The 18,442-nt window shown below is 35.9% G+C and overlaps 1 protein-coding gene across 1 annotated transcript in view; it reads left to right on the top strand.

Moving 5' to 3' along the window:
• LOC149832686 (dolichyl-diphosphooligosaccharide--protein glycosyltransferase subunit 1A-like) overlaps positions 1 to 18,442 on the top strand; it is a 71,358-nt gene that overhangs the window by 42,500 nt on the left and 10,416 nt on the right. The window contains exons 3-7 of the mRNA XM_090014651.1: positions 15,908 to 16,542; positions 16,619 to 16,766; positions 16,914 to 17,090; positions 17,507 to 17,575; positions 17,703 to 17,792. Coding sequence (XP_089870777.1) covers positions 15,908 to 16,542; positions 16,619 to 16,766; positions 16,914 to 17,090; positions 17,507 to 17,575; positions 17,703 to 17,792 — 1,119 coding nt within the window. The remainder of the gene's footprint in view (positions 1 to 15,907; positions 16,543 to 16,618; positions 16,767 to 16,913; positions 17,091 to 17,506; positions 17,576 to 17,702; positions 17,793 to 18,442) is intronic.

The raw sequence follows: 18,442 nt of genomic DNA on the forward strand, positions 1-18,442 counted from the left end.
ACAAAACTAGATATTTTATTTCCTGCACATATATATTTCGTTTTATTATGAGAAATAGTGGAATTATATGCTTATTTAAGCATATTGAAAGTCAATCACAAAACAATTTGGCGTTTCATTCTTTTTCCCTTCTTTTACATTATGAAGATAGTTAAAGAAAACCACGTTACTGTTGACATCAAACAGTCGATATTTTTTAAGAAGGCTCAGCAATGGAATTTCTTCTTGCTTTTCGTTAGGTAGGTTTGGACAAATGCTGACCAGAAGCATCATCAGTTGTCTTTATTTCTGTTCTGAGATATTCATATATAAAGCATGGTTTTGAAAGGGGTTCATTACGAGCAGGTATTATATGAGCTTTTAATCTATGGAGGCCAGTGAGGATTAGCCCTTGGTAAATGTAACCCAAGGAATCGTTGATGACAGCTGTACAAAGACTTTATGATTCTAGTAAAGCATCCTTTACTTCAGATGGACCAATATCTGCAGAAGCCCTTGAAATTGTTCGTGCTATTTTAGGTTTGTAATGTATTTGTTTACTCTTTTGTATGGTAGGCATGTTCACTGATTAGTTCTTCACTGAAATGAGAAATCATGTTGCTTTCCCTTGCTTTGTCATTATATTATTTGGTTATCTGATGTCTAAATTGATGGATTACCAACTAGAGAATGCACCCATATGTTCAATTACATTTGTACTGCTTTTGGTGTTGGCTCATTCTTATTTCTTGGTGTTCCAAGTCATGGGCACTAGGGTTGTGGGATGGCAAGGCCCACAAACCATAGTAGTATGGTGGTCATTTGAACTAATAGGATTGATACACTTGGAATACTAGCTTGTGTGTCTAACCAAGGTAAATAACCTGGTAATTATTGTTTAAATCGATGTGATGACATGTATAAAGTTGATTTTAATCAACATATTCAACCTTTATGTATGTTATAATAATGATTTCCTCTTCTATTACTTGATCAGATGTGATTCACAAGTTTTAAAAGGCATGTTGTAGGCGATTTTGTGTTATTGAACTTTGGTTGGATTAATTGACATATTGTGGTGATTAATGTGGATTTTAAACATCACACATGAATGAGGGCAACACCCACACACATAAGCATACACACCCTGAAGAAATATGCACCATCTTTAACCCCATTAGGGTCATACTAATTATGTGATATGGGCATCCATAGTTAAATATAAAATATGGCAAAAGAGTTTATGAGATTTGGTTGATGTCACCGAAAGAGAGCCTAAACTTATACTCACCAAGATGAAAAATGGAAAGAAAGTGATTCTATAAGGAGAAGAGATGTCTAAAGCCGTCACCGAATACGAGAAAAAATGGACAGAACGGTCATTCCATGACTTATCAATAATGTTGACATCAAAAAATGTTCTAGCATAGCAAAAATCAATTTTGCAGGTGATGCATGAAAATATCTTAAAGATATGGATAATCTTAAGGATATAGCCCACATTTGCAATGTGCAAAACAAGGTGAGAATTATGACCCAAAGAGAGATGAGCATTAGAGAATATTATAATGCCCTCTCTTTTCTTTCGGATGAATTGGCTCTCTTAGAGCCAAAGTAGCATTGCCCTTAAGATGTGGAACTTCGTAAAAAACAAATTAGAACAAAGCACTTATGCCAATTTATAAATGGGCTTAAACCTGAATTTGAAGGGAAAATGGGCTTACACCTGAATTTGAAGGGACCAAATCGGCCCTTGCTTTATAGAGTACCTGTCATAGTGGAAACACTCGAGGAATTGACTATGGAAGAAAATAGGTTAAAAAAAACTATCTCTACTAAATATGAAGAATTCGTGCTTGTTATGTCAAGACCCAAAAATCACACGAGGGCTTATAAGCCCCCTCACTTTGGAAAAAGTAATGAGAATAAAAGAGATTTCAATGATTATAGAAGGAGCCAAAATGATAAAAGAGGTGACTATGAATATAAGAAAAGTGACAAATTAATATGCTATCATTGCTATGAACAGGGTCATATCAAGCCCTTTTGTCTCAAAAGAAAAAGAAGATTAAATAAATGATAAGAAGGTGGCTTCGGTGAGACCATCTCTTGAAAGAAATGGTGTAGATGATAACTCTAAAAAACATAGGCTCATTGTCTTTGGCATAACTCATGGAGGCATTATAATCAATTTTCAAGAATCAAGCTTCTTCTCTCTCGGGCACGACCGTATCCACATGTATTGATCTCGGTAAGACTTCTTGGATTCGTGATTCCGATGCTTCTTTTCATATGACCCCAAATGAGTCCACACTATCCGAATGCCATATTAACCCAAATGATTCTTATATTTCAACTGCCGATGGAACTTCTTTAAAAATCAAAAGTTTTGAAATTTTGCAAAAATATCAAACTTTTTATGTAACCAATATTAGAATAGTGCCAAAATTAAATTTAAACCTATTATCCGTTTCTCAAATTGTGGATCATGAGTGCCTAATCTTGTTTTCATCTATTGATGATCTCTAGTTTGGGAAGCCGATTGAGCGAAGCCATGGAAGAGGAGATCTCTATGTTATGGACAATCTTGAATTATCAAAACATACTTTTTGTAATTTTGTGGAAAAAAAATATAGAAAATTGAGACAAGAGACTAGGACATCCTAGTGTGTCAAAACTACATTTGTTTTCATTTCTTACAAATTATAAAGAAATGGATTTTGTTTGTAAAGATTGCATTCTTGGTAAAATGAAAGCCTTACCTTTTGAGCATATGCATTTTATATCAAAACAACCATTTGAGTTAGTACATTCAGATGTATGAGAACTGACTTTGGTTATAGCCAAAGGAGGAGTATCATATTATGTCATTTTTGTGGGTGATTATAGTAGACACCCTAGAATATATTTCTGAAGTATTTGATTGTTTTAAAAAATGTCATTGTTATTCGAAGACTGAATTCAAAGCCAATATTAAAATCTTTAGAACCAATTTTAGAGGAGAATTTGTATCAAAAGACTTCAAAAACTATCTTGATTTTCATGAGATTATTCACCAAAAATCATGTTCTTATACCCCTCAATAAAATGGACTAGCCGAAAGGAAGCATAGACATATTGTTGAGACTACTAGAACACTTCTTATATCAAGAAATGTTTTAAAAATCTTTTGGACAGAATTCGTACTTACGACGGTTTATTTAATAAATAGAATGCCTTAAAAAACTATTGAAAAATTTCTTCCATTGAATAATTATTTAAAACATCTCCCGATTACAAAAGGTTATGAGTCTTTGGTTGTAAATGCTTTGTTACCAACAAAAATAACATTTTTTTTGCAAAAGTTATTCCTTGTGTTTTCTTGGGTTATGCCGAAAATAAAAAATGATATAGATGTTATAAAATTAAAAGGGACAAGCTATATGTCTCAGGAAATGTCACTTTTCTTGAAAACGAAAATGGATTTGGGAAAGATAAAATCCAAGAGCATTGAGATTATTCGTTTTTTTTTTACCTTGCCAATAAGCATGTGAGTTGTGATGACATTCATTATGTGCATGAGAGTGACAATGAGAACACTCAAGATGCAAATGGGAATGAGAACGAAGGTCTTGATAATATAGACCAACCTTATAGTGAAATTCAAATCTATACTCAACATACCGAAGACCATCCTTCATGTGCTTTAGAAAAATATTCTCAAAATGAAGATATAGATTCCTCTAGCATTAGAAGATCCATGAGAATTTCAAAACCTCCTAGTAGATTTGTATCTTATGATTCTTTTGAACCCAAATATAGAACATTGTTAAATTATATACCTAATCATTCAAATGTAATATATATATTTTATATATATAAGGTAATACATATACATATATTAATATATATGTATATGTATCTACTAGCCGTAGGGGTAGATTAGTCTTTTCCTCTATTTTACGCACATTCACCTTATGAATGTGATTGTAATTTATTTTAGTTTTCTTTTTCTTTTATTTTTTATTTTCTTTTTGTAAAGTACCAAAAGGTACCTTGGGGGGCCCACTAACATAGACGTTGAGCCCTCTCCAACGGTCACATTTGTGACCGTTGGAGGGGCTCCAACGTCTATGAGTGAGGCCCCTCCAAGGCTCCTCTTGTGTTGTTATAAATAGGGGTTTCACCCCCTTGTATTTCTCATGGCTTTGAGTCAAAGCCCAAGTTCTCAATAAATCGATTCCATTGTTTTTATGCCTTTGTGAGTTATTTATGGGTTGTGCCTTTGTGCACAAGTGTTCTAAAGTGTTCTTATTGTGCATTCGTGGTGGGTTTATTACCAAGAATATTAAGGTCTTGATATTAGTATCTTATTGGAGATACTTTCACAGTCTAATGGCTATATACTCGTATGTTGAACCATCATCTTACAATGATGCTAAAAATCACTAATAATAGATTAGAGCAATGAATGATGAATTAGAAGCGTTAAAAAAAAATAAAAACTTGGAAAATTCAAATATTACTCAAAGGAAAGAAAACTATAGGATGCAAATGGATTTATTAGATTAAAATTAAAAGTGATGGGACATTAGAAAGATATAAAGCATGACTAGTAGCCAAAAAATATAGTCAAGAGTACATAATAGACTATGATGAAATTTTTTGCTCTGGTTGCTCGAATGACCATTGTTAGAACCATTATTTCTATAGCATCAATTGAAAATAACCCATTTTTCAAATGGATGTAAAAAATATTTTTTTGAATGGTAACCTCAATGAGGAAGTTTACATGGATCCTTCACCAGGATTAGGATTACCACATGGAAACATTTTTTGGTTACGAAAAGCTTTGTACGGTCTAAAACAAGCTCCTAAGGCTTGGTATGATCTATTCAGTATTGTGATGATACACCTTGGTTTTAGATCCTGTTATACTGACACTGCATTGTTTGTTAAGTCTTCTAATGTAAACATGGTGATATTACTTCTATATGTTGATGACATAATTATCACAGGAGGTGATAAGAAGGGAGTTAGTTATATCAAGATGTGCTCAAAGCCAACTTTGATATGACAGATTTTGGTTTTTTACGATACTTTCTTGGAATAAAAGTGACTTACCTCGTAGTTATTTGTTGTCACAGACTAAGTATGCAACAAAGATCATAGAACGATCAGGACTCTCAGATGAAAAATGAGTCATCAATGCAAAGATGAAAAACCTCTGATTGATCCAACTCCTTACATACAAATGATTGGCGCTTTGTCTTGCCTTTCTATTACTCGTCTTGATATTGCACATGCTATTCACTATACTAGTCAGTTTTGGCATGCTTCTACTACAATACATATGAGTGTTGTAATGAAGATTATTAAATATATCAAAAATACTGTTAATTATGGTTTATTTTTGTCATCCTCTTTTCCGTTAGAAGTTATTGCATATTCTTAATTTGATTGGGGAGGGGATGTGAATAATCGTCGCTCAATAACGAGTTTTTATAATTTTTGTATGGTTTATTTTTGTCGGTTTAGTAAGCAACGAAGTAGTGATGGGAGTGTAGTGAAGCTTGGTGAGCAAGATATACCGGTGAATGATTATTTCAAATATTTGGGATCCATCATTCAAAAGTATGGAGAAATTGATGGAGATGTAAATCATAGGATAAAGGTTGGGTGGATGAAATGGAAAAGTGCTACTGGAGTGCTGTGCGATCGTAGAATGCCATTGCGGTTGAAGGGAAAGTTTTATAGGACGACTATTAGACCCGCTTTACTATATGGTATGGAATGTTGGGCTGCCAAGAGACATCATATTCAAAAAATGAGTGTAGCTGAGATGCGGATGCTTAGATGGATGTGTGGAAATACAATAAAAGATAAGATTCAGAACGAAGAGATACGTAAGAAGGTAGGTGTTGCACCCATTGAAAATAAGATGCGAGAGAATCGTTTACGGTGGTTTGGACATATTCGGCGAAGGCCTAATGATGCTCCAGTTAGAAGGTTGGAGAAATGGGAAAATATATTAGTTAAAAGAGGTCGGGGTAGGCCTAGGAAGACTTGGATGGAGATGATAGGAAAGGATATGAATGCTTTGAACCTCACCGAGGACATGGCGTTGGATAGAAATGATTGGAGGAAAAGGATTCATGTGGAAGACCCAAAATGAATTTCTTTTTTGGTTCATATCGCTGACCCCAATTGTTTTGGGATGAAGGCGTAGTTGTTGTTGTTGTTGTTGTATTCGTTGATTTCGTGGACATGCAAGAAGCAACAAAATGTGTCTTTGTCCTCTACAGAAGCAGAATACCGAGCTATGACAACCATTACCTAGCAATTGCTAGAAGACTTGGGTGTTCACGTAGCAGAACCCTCAAGATTACAACAACAAACAACAACAACAACAACTACGCCTTCATCCCAAAACAATTGGGGTCGGCGATATGAACCAAAAAGAAAATCATTTTGGGTCTTCCACATGAATCCTTCTCCTCCAATCATTTCTATCCAATGCCATGTCCTCGGTGAGGTTCAAAGCATTCATATCCTTTCCTATCACCTCCATCCATGTCTTCCTAGGCCTACCCCGACCTCTTTTAACTAATATATTTTCCCATTTCTCCATCCTTCTAACTGGAGCATCATTAGGCCTTCGCCGAATATGTCCAAACCACCGTAAACGATTCTCTCTCATCTTATTTTCAATGGGTGCAACGCCTACCTTCTTACGTATCTTCTCGTTCCGAATCTTATCTTTTATTGTATTCCCACACATCCATCTCAGCATACGCATCTCAGCTACACTCATTTTTTGAATATGATGTCTCTTGGCAGCCCAACATTCCGTACCATATAGTAAAGCGGGCCTAATAGTCGTCCTATAAAACTTTCCCTTCAACCGCAATGACATTCTACGATCGCACAATACTCCAGTTGCACTTTTCCATTTCATCCACCCAACCTTTATTCTATGATTTACATCTCCATCAATTTCTCCATACTTTTGAATGATAGATCCCAAATATTTGAAACAATCATCCACCGGTATTTCTTGCTTACCAAGCTTCACTACACTCCCATCACTACTTCATTGCTTACTAAACCGACATTCCATGTATTCTGTTTTACTCTTACTCAACTTAAAACCTCTTGCTTCCAATGTCTGTCTCCATAATTCTAACTTAGCATTAACCCCAGCTCTAGACTCATCAATCAAAACAATATCATCAGCAAACAACATACACCACGACACATTTTCTTGAATTGATCTCGTAAGTTCATCCATCACTATAGCAAATAGGAAATGGCTTAAAGCAGATCTTTGATGTAACCCAACCGTTATAGGAAAATTGGTTGTCACCCCTCCACAAGTGTGGACATTGGTTACTACTCCTTCATACATATCCTTAATTATACTAATGTACTTGAGAGAAACACCTTTCTTCATTATCGTCCACCAGAGAACGTCCCTAGGTACTCTATCGTATGCCTTCTCCAAATCAATAAAAACCATATGCAAATCTTTGTTCCGCTCTCTATTTCTCTCAATAAGTTGTCTAAGAAGATGTATAGCTTCAATAGTTGATCTTCCAGGCATAAAACCAAATTGATTCTCCGATATCATGACAATCTTCCTCAACCTAGACTCAATCACCCTCTCCCAAAGTTTCATAGTATGACTCATGAGTTTTATACCACGATAGTTTGTGCAATCTTGTATATCACCCTTATTCTTATATAGAGGCACCAAAGTACTCTTCCTCCACTCATTAGGCATCTTATTTGTCCGTCAAATCTTGTTAAAAAGATTTGTCAACCATTCTAAACCTTTCTCTCCCAAGCATTTCCAAGCCTCGGTAGGTATACCATCTGGGCCAACTGCCCTACTTGATTTCATTTTCTTCAAAGCCTCTGCAATTTCTTTTTTTTGAATCTTGCGCATGAAGTCACAATTCATCTCATGAAAAGAAATGGACAAGTCTCCAAGATCTTGAGCATGACTTTCATTAAATAACTTATCAAAATAATCTTTCCATCTCTCCTTAATCTCCTCATCGTTGACTAAAACCCTTTGCGTTTCATCTTTGATACATCTAACCATACCCAGATCCCTCGATTTCCTATATCTCATCTTTGCAAGCCTATAAATATCCTTCTCGCCCTCTTTGGTATCCAACTTGTCATAAACCTCCTTATATACCTTATCCCTCGCGTTCCGAACTACTTTTTTAGCTTTCTTCTTTGCTATCATATACTTCTTCAAATTCTCATTATCACGACTCTTACTTTGATTTCTATAACACTCTCTTTTAACCTTAATAGCTAATTTGACATCCTCATTCCACCACGATGTTGTAATGAAATAGTGGTCTTCAACAAATGCACAAATAACTCACAAACAAGTGTCTATTGGAGACACTACAAGCATGACCCTTGAAAGGGTATAAAAGGAAGAACACTTGAAAAATAAATAATACTTTATTCATGAACAGAATGCTTAGGAAGCATGGTTATTTACATTGAAGGGGTTCACCCCTATATATACAAAAAAGTGGAAGAGAGGGGAGAGCTCATTTTGAGCTCTCCAAAAGAGACGTTGGATTCCAACGTCTCTTAATATAGCTGTTGGACTACAGTCCAACAACATTTATTATTATAGCTGTTGGACTATAGTCCAACAATATTTATTATAGCTGTTGGACTACAGTCCAACAACTATTTGCACAGTCAAGTTCCAACAGGAACTTGACTGGATCAAATATCTAGTTTCTATTGAACTAGATGCTAAAAAAGAAAATAAAGAAAAATAGAAAAAAAATAATAAAAGAAAATATAATAATATTAAATTATATATATATATATATATATATATATATATATATATATTACAGTTTACAATTTAACATTCCCCCTCAAACTTACGGTACAATGAGCGAAAGTTTGTCTAAGAGGAAGTGAAATCTGGGAGCAGCGAGAGGCTTGGTGAAGAAGTCTGCTAATTGATATTCTGATGTAACATATGGCAGATCAATGGTTCCATGTAAGTATTCCTCTTTGACATAGTGACAGTCCATCTCAATGTGTTTAGTGCGCTCATGGAATGTTCGGTTGCTTCCAATGTAGATCGCACTTTTGTTGTCACAGTACATCTTTGAAGCTTGCGTTGCTTTAGCTCCCATATCCGCTAGCAATCGTCTGAGCCAAACAACCTCCATAGTGGGGTTGCCATGGCTCTGTATTCAGCTTCGGTGGAGGAAAAAGAAACTTTCTGCTGCTTCTTGCACCTCCACGAAATTAAGGTTTCACCTAGGAACACAAAAACCAGTAGTTGAGTGTCAATTATTGGGATCACCTCCCCAGTCAGCATCAATATATGCAATTAAATTTAATGAAGATGAAGCAGACAAGAAGAGTCCTCGTGAAAGAGAGGATTTTAAGTATCTAATAATACACAAAATCGCTCCCATGTGCACGGAGGTGGGAGCATGCTGAAACTGACTGACTGTATGAACCGCATGAGTTATATCTGACCTAGTAATGAAAAGATAAGAAAGAGCTTCAACAAACTGTCTATAAGGCGTAGGATCATCAAGAAGTTCTCCATTATTAATTTTCATTTTAACATTGACAACTTCTGGAGTGTCTACTTTCTTATCATTTGTAATTCCAGACCTGGAAACGATATCAAGAGCAAATTTAGATTGAGATATCAAATACCCCCGAGGGGAATAAACAACTTCAATGCCTAAAAAATATCTTAATAAACCTAAGTCAGTCATTTCAAAGTGAGTTTTAAGAAGAAATTTGATATTTGCAACTCCCTGTTTGTCGCCTCCGGTGATGATCATATCGTTCACATAGAGAAGAAGAATAATGATGCCTGCATCAGATTTCTTAACAAACAAAGCTGTGTCAGTTAAACAAGGTTGAAAACCAATATCAAGCATAACATGACTAAATCGGTCATACCAGGCTTTTGGAGCCTGTTTAAGACAATAAAGAGCTTTTTCTAGACGAAGAGCTTTACACTTAGGGATACTAATACCAGTTGGGGCTTCCATGTATACTTCTTTAACGAGATTCCCATTCAGGAAAGCATTTTTGACATCTAATTGAAAGATAAGCCATGTTCTAATGGAGGCCAAGGCTATTAAAGTTCTAATAGTGATCATACGGGCCACAAGAGCAAATGTTTCTTCATAATCGATGCCATACTCTTGGGCATATCCTTTTGCTACTAAACGGGCCTTATATCTTTCCAGGGTCCCATCACTTTTGGTTTTGACTTTGTATACCCACCTACAACCTATAGGTTTCTTACCTGGAGGAATATCTTGTATCGTCCAAGTATTGGCCTTTTCTAGTGCATCCAATTCTTTTTTCATAGCTTCTATCCATTCTATATGATTTTTTGCTTGAGAATAGGATGATGGTTCAACATATGATTGTATTAATGTAATGGCGGCCCTATACGTGGGTGAAAAAGATTCATAAGACACAAATTTTTCTGGAGGTTTAGAGATTCTAGACGTTCTTCTAGGTGAGACTTTAGAGTATTTTTGTAATGCACATGGAAGATTTTGCTCTCTACGTCTTGAATATTGTAGACTAACATCCCTATGGATTTGCTTTTCATTATCATCATTTTCAACAACAATAGGACTTTGATCATTGTCAAGGTCACATCCAACATCACATTCATTGGATTTTGAAGTTGGATCAATTAAAAACGAGTATTCAGTGACATCCTTGGATTTTTCAAATTCAAAGAAGCTTTCTTTTTCTAAAAAAGATACATTTCTTGACACATATAATTTGTCATTTTGAAAATCGAAACACCTGTAGCCTTTTTGATTATCAGTATATCCTAAAAAGGCACATGAGATTGCACGAGGAGAGAGTTTGTCATTTCTGTTGGTGAAAACAAAACATTTGCATCCAAAGACTCTTAATCTAGAATAATCTGGAGTTAAATTAACAAGCTTTTCTATTGGAGTTGTATTCTTTAATGAGGAAGATGACATCCTATTAATGAGGTAGGTGGCAGTTAGGACCGCTTCAGCCCAAAAACTTTTTGGAACTTGATTTGCAATTAGTAATGTCCTAGTAGTTTCCATAATGTGCCGATGTTTGCGTTCGGCTAGGCCATTCTGTTGTGGAGTGTGTAGACATGATCTTTGACGTGTAATACCATGTAAATTGAGATAGTCTTTGAATTCGTTGGACATAAATTCTCCCCCTTAATCAGTGCGAAAAACAGAAATATCATTTTGAAACTTATTTTTAACCATTTTATGAAATATTTGGAAGTTAGCAAATACATCAGATTTATGTTTAAGAAAATAAATCCAAGTATGTCTAGAAAAGTCATCAACAAAAATGACATAATATGTATAACCACCTTTGGAAATAACTGGTGCGGGGCCCCAAACATCCGAATGTATTAACTCAAGTGGTCGTGAGGAAACAAAAGTTCTACTAAGAAATGGCAACCTTTTCATTTTGCCAAGAATGCAGTCTTTACAAGAAAAATTTTCAGAATTACAAAATTTTTTCAAACTTGGAAAATATTGAATTTTAGACATATGAGGATGGCCAAGCCTTTTGTGCCATAAATCCAATTCTAATTTCTGAATATTATAACAAAATGCATTCTTGGGTAATTTCAAAAAGTCCATGTAATAAAGTCCTCCTTCTCTATGGCCTTCCCTAATCAGCTTCCCTGACTGGCGATCCTGTACCCAACAATCATGAGAAGAGAAGGAGATATTACATCCATAATCAGATATTTGCGAGACAGATAAGAGATTCAAATTAAGTTTAGGGATATATCTAACTTCTGAGATAAAAAATCTTTTGGATTTTTTAAGATTTTCAAAACATCCTATTCCTTTTACTTCAAGAGATGTGCCATCGGCTGTAAAAACCTTTGACACACTTGAGTTATTTTTAAGACATTCGGATAGACTATTAACATTTGGGGTTATATGAAAAGAAGGACCAAAATCTAAAAGCCAAGGAAAGTTACCTGGACCGGAGAAAGATGCAACTGCCGCTCCAGTTGAGGCTTCGGTTGAGGAGGATACCCCTTTGAGAAGAGGTTGAAGGATTTCCGTCAGTTGAGCCATAGACACATGTGCATCTTGATCTTTTGACTCAGATTCAACAGATGCAACTCTTTTTTCTTCTCTTCTTTTTAACTTTGGACATTGAGGCCTATAGTGCCCCGGTTCATGACAATGATGACAAATAACTTTTCTTTTATCAAAGTCGCCGTTTTGCCTTCCAAAATGAGGCGGCTTGTAAGTACGAGTATGATTCCCCGGTCTAGATACAGCTAAAACGGAGTCATCATCAACTTTTGGAGTACTTTTTCTAAGTCTATTTTCCTCCATAGTGAGCTCTTCTATAGTATCAACAATAGAAGGAATTTTTCCACGATGTAAAAGGGCCGATTTGGTGGATTCAAACTCCGGCCTTAGACCATTCACAAATTGATATAAATGTTCCATATCGAGTTGCTTTTGGCGAAGCTCGATGTCTTCGGCACAATGCCATTTGGGCTCAAGAAGAGCCAACTCTTCCCAAAGTTCGGACAACTCATTATAATATTCTCGAATAGTTTTATCTTTTTGAGTCATTGTCCGAACTTTATCTTGTAAATTGCATACATGTGCAATATCTTTAAGGGAATACATGTTTTTGAGGTATTCCCAAGCCTTATCGACATGCTCAAACTGAGCTAGACAAGAGCATTTTTTAATGTCTATGCTATTGATGAGCCATGACATAATTTTTGCATGCCCTATCCTCCATTCTTTCCATTTCTTTTCATAAGTGGCTAACGCCTTACTCTTCTCTTCTTCCGTTAGAGGAACCTCTTTATCACCCTCTTTCTTGGTAAGAGATAGTCTAGGTTCCAAATCGGAACCATCCACTATACCCCATAAACCTTTTCCCCAAATGTGGTGCTTCATAATCGAAGCCCACATTACATAGTTAGTATCATTTAGCTTCATAGGAATGATGGTGATCTTATCATTGTCATCCATCTTTTACAAGGGTAAGAGAGGAATAAATAGGAGGAGAGAGAGAAAAATAAAAAGAAAAGAAAAAGAGTAGACAAAGGAATAAGAGAGGATACAAAACCAATTTTTTTTTGTAGCACAAGTTCGCCTTTCTTCAAACAAATCTTCTTGAGCCAAGAACAAGGTGATGAAACACCTTTTGTAAATGTGGCACTGAAATCGAGGCGGAAGCACTTCAAGATCTAAGGATTTCGTAGCTCTGATACCATGTAATGAAATGGTGGTCTTCAACAAATGCACAAATAACTCACAAACAAGTATCTATTGGAGACACTACAAGCATGACCCTTGAAAGGGTATAAAAGGAAGAACACTTGAAAAATAAATAATACTTTATTCATGAACAAAATGCTTAAGAAGCATGGTTATTTACATTGAAGGGGTTCACCCCTATATATACAAAAAAGTGGAAGAGAGAGGAGAGCTCATTTTGAGCTCTCCAAAAGAGACGTTGGATTCCAACGTCTCTTAATATAGCTATTGGACTACAGTCCAACATCATTTATTATTATAGCTGTTGGACTATAGTCCAACAACATTTATTATAGCTGTTGGACTACAGTCCAACAGCTATTTGCACAGACAAGTTCCAACAGGAACTTGACTGGATCAAATATCTAGTTTCTATTGAACTAGATGCTAAAAAAGAAAATAAAGAAAAATAGAAAAAGAAAATAATAAAAGAAAATATAATAATATTAAATAATATATATATATATATATATATATTACAGTTTACATTTTAACAGATGTATCCTTACCTAGCGGTGCACCGCCTTTAGACTCACCCAATACCTCCTTAGCCACCTTTCTCATGCCACCCACTATCTTTTTCCGCATTGATTCTGAATCCTCCTCAAGATACCAATCAACTTCCTTAACTACCTGCTCTACAAACATTCCTTGTTTAGCTCCTTTCAGTGCCCACCACTTAATTCTAGGATCTATCCTATGTCTATCCCTTTTGTGGCATTGTCTAATTCTAAGATCTAAAATTAAAACTCTATGTTGTGTAGCTACACTTTCTCCCGGTATAACCTTACAATCGATGCAACAACCCCTATCTCTCTTTCTAAGCAAAAAAAAATCTATCTGACTCGTATTAACCCCACTTTTAAATGTTACTAGGTGAGACTCTCTCTTCCTAAACCAAGTGTTTGCTAAGATCATATCATAGGACAAACCAAAATCTAAAATCCTTTCTCCACTATCGTTTCTTTCTCCTATACCATAGCCTCCATGGATACTCTCAAATCCATCCCTACTAATGCCTACATGCCCATTAAGGTCACCGCCGATGAAAAACCTTTCTCCATAAGATATCCCTTGTACTACTCCATCTAAATCTTCCTAAAATTGACGCTTAATGGAATCATCTAAACCTACTTGAGGTGCATAAACACTAATAATATTAATAATCTCCGAACCTAATACTAATTTAATAAGTAAAATCCTATCACTCTTCCTACGGACCTCAACTACATTATCTATAAACTCCCGACTCATAACAATCTCTACTCTATTCCTATTCCTATTTATTCCTGTATACCAAATCTTATATCTCCAAGGTTCTATCACTTTTGCTTTCTCACCTACCCATTTGGTCTCTTGTAAACATAAAATATCAATCTTTCTCCTACACATAACATCTACTAACTCTACCAACGTACCAGTTAAAGATCCTATGTTCCAAGTGGCTAACCTAATTTTATGGTCTTGGACTAACTTCTTTACCCCCACCCGTCCAACAAAGTAAGGGAACCCTTGCCTATTTGACACCACACCCGGGCGCCGGTGTGACGCGTCGCTTCCGGGCGACGACCTAGCAACCCTTGCCCATTTATCACTGCCTCCGGGCCTATAGAGTACAACGCGTCACTCAGTAGGGAACGCCCCAACGAAATTCTCATATTGGTTCATATTCATAGGGTATGACTAAGTTTTATGCTGGCTGTCACAGGCCTACCGCAACCCTCCTCTTTTATCCGGGCTTGGGACCGGCAGTGAATAACTAAACAGTTATACACAGGCGGAGTTAGCAGAACCCTCAAGATTGTGTTGTAAAAATAAAAGTGCAGTTTACATCGTTGGCAATCATACTTTTCATAAACGAACCAAACATATCGAAATGGATTGTCATTACGCTAGAGAAAAATTCTTGAACAAGAACATTGCTTTGCCATATGTACCATTCGATTATCAATTGACGAACTTCTTTACCAAAACACTTACGTCACCAAGAATTCTGTTCGTCTTTGGCAAACTTTTGGTTGTGGCACCATTAGTTTGAGGGGGCGGGGGTGTTAAGATATACATATATGTATGTATATAAATATATATAATGTATACATAGTATATATTATCATTGTAATAGGAAAGTACCCAATAGGGGTATTTTCATCTTTTCACAGTCTTGTAATACGTTGTGCCCATTAGGGGCACGAGAGTCTTTTTATAACAAACTAGGAAATTAATTTGACTTGAAGGGCATTAAGGGAATCCATCCATAGAGTCGTTGGGACCTCCCCAACGGCTTTATTTCTAGCCGTTGAGGAGTGTCCCAAGGGCTCTATGCTCCCTTGTTGTGTATAAATAGGGGTATTCCCCCTCTTGTAATTCCAATGCTTTTTCAAGCATTTTGTAATACAATTGTCTATATTTTTTGTGCTCTCTTGGCCTTTGTGTGGGTTATGTGCATGTGCTTATGTGATTGACCCATAAGTGGTCCTTTGTGATTTGGTTGTGTTCTTCTAAGCCCATAAGAGGCACTCCATTGTTCTTGTTCTCATTTCATTAGGGGAACTTGTTTGATGAATTTTCACCTGTTAATATAATCTCTTATGTTTGTTTTGTAGGTGGAAAATACTGGGCCTGCTGTGGTTTCTGAATTTTTAGTGGCCCTTCCCAATTTTCAGGCAAAAAATTTGGCACACTTGAAGGCATCGTCTTATGAAGGAAAGGGAAAGGCCAAGGGTTCCTCTGTAGGTTTAGCAGTGAATATGGTCCAGCGAGATGGAATGCCACCAGATATTACAGTATATTCAGTTTCCCTGCCCAGAAAAGTAAATCAAGGAGAGAGTCTGACCTTTGATGTACTGTCAGTGTTTACACATTCTCTGAGACCTTTCCCTGAAGAAATAACACAAGCAGATATTCAGTTAGTCTTATACCAGGATAGTGCTTATTATCTGTCCCCATATGAAGTTAAGGCTCAGTCCCTTTCTCTTCAAGTTCCAAGTCCAAGAGTTGAGTCATATACCAAACTTGCCAATACAAAATTTGTGGAGTCAGAGATAAAATATGGTCCATATGAGAACCTCCCTCCCTTCTCATTCAAACCAATAATAGTTCACTTTGAGAATAATCAGCCTTTTGCAGTTGCACAGAAGTTAGTTCGTGAAATTGAAATTTCCCACTGGGGGAATATTCAGGTGACTGAGCATTATAGTCTTGTACATGGGGGTGCACGCAATAAGGGTGGATTTTCCAGGTAAGATTTTTCCTTCATGTGGCTTTCTCTTCCATGATTCACTCGTGGATATGGTTTTTGACACATCATTATGCAGGATTGAGTATCAAGCTAGACCCAACATTCACGGGGCATCATCATTAAGGCATCTTATTGCACGGTTACCTCCCAGAGCTCATTCAATCTACTATAGAGACGAGATTGGCAATATTTCAACATCAAATTTGTGGTCTGATTCTCGAAAGGTTAAGGACCTGAAGCTTTTGATGAATGAAGAATTTTGAACTTTTTATTTATATCAGAAGATATAAATGCAAGTTCACACTGTTTAACATTATACAGTTGGCAATAGTAGCTTATGTGATATTCAGGTGAGCTGTTTCTCTCTGCAGGCAGAACTGATGGTTGAACCCAGATATCCTATATTTGGTGGTTGGAAGACAGCTTTTACTATTGGCTATGGTTTACCACTCCAGGACTTTTTGTTCGAGTCAGAGGGAAAGCGTGTCCTTAATTTCTCTTTTGGTTGTCCTATTGATGAAGTTGTCATTGATAATCTTGTTGTAAAGGCAGGTATCTCATCTCATAGTCTTGTTTTTTCTTTTTCTCTTTGTTTTGGAGACTGAAAACAGATTTTTAATAATGAAAATATGTAAGCAAAAAATAAAATATTTGACATAGGCATATGTTTTAGTTTTTGCTCTTCATGAATAATGGTTTGTGAATTTTTCAACAGTGTAACAAATGCATAGTATTTCTTCCAGTTGAAGGCTATAGCTCGAAGGGTTCTGCCATAATATAGGATAGATTCCTAGAGTATTGAGTTTGCATGTTTCTGCATGGCTGATCTATTTCTCCTTTTGTTTTAGCTTTGTTAAAACACATTGCTATGCACTATTTGTCTGTGTATGTCATTCCTTTCTTTTTCCCCTAATGTCATATTAGTGCACCTAACAATGCACCTAACAATACATAAAACCTGCAGGTGGTTTTACCAGAAGGATCTAAGGACATGTCTGTCCACATTCCTTTTCATACAAATGAACGGAAAGAGGTCTTCATCAATACTCATATGTGGTGGTTGAGCGATTATTTTATTTACTTTCATGTTCTGACGTTTTCGTCATCAAACGGGGTGGTTCTCGTTACATACCATTTATGATGCTTCAAATCAACTGCAGATTAAATTTTCACACCTTGACTTTTTTGGGAGGCCAGCGGTCATCTTGGAGAAGGAGAATGTCGTTCCTGAGCATAATAAACATTTTCAAGTAGGTGAATTTGATCATGTATTGCAATCTTTATGATACCATGAAATCAATGAATGGTTGTGCTGGATTTTTTACTTTCCAAATGATAATGAATAAAGAAATATATTACTTAGCCGATCCATTAGCAATTTTTTTATATGATATTTGTGGCAGAATGTGAATTTGCATGAAAATTTGCCCAATCTGAGTTTTTCCTGATTTCCTAAGCTGAGACCCACTGGTTGCAGATAGTGTAGCGCTCTGGCTGTGGAACTGTGTTAATTGGTTCAGCGTATAGTAACAACGAGCTGGAATCCATGACCGTGAATATGGTCATGACTTTTGAACTATTGTACACAGTATCTGTGATTCAGATGGAGGAATTTGGTGTTTTCTCTCTAAATCACTGTCACCGATATTTTGAAAATATTGCGATATTATCTGCTATTTCAAGGTAGCCGATGATATCGGGAATATATCACCATATTTTCAAAATATCACCAGAAACAAAATATTGCGATAATTTTTGAGATTTTTTTTTTTAAATTTTAAGTTTGCATTTCCTTTTTTTTTGTTTCTTTTATATTTCAAAACCTTTAAAACATGTTTCTTTATACTTTTGAAAGAAAAATAATGCTAAACTTATTATTTTCTTAGCTTTTTTGTTATTT

This window comes from Nuphar pumila, chromosome 7 (assembly GCF_984573655.1).
Source record: "Nuphar pumila chromosome 7, dmNupPumi1.hap1.1, whole genome shotgun sequence".
In the NCBI taxonomy this organism is placed as follows: Eukaryota; Viridiplantae; Streptophyta; class Magnoliopsida; order Nymphaeales; family Nymphaeaceae; genus Nuphar; species Nuphar pumila.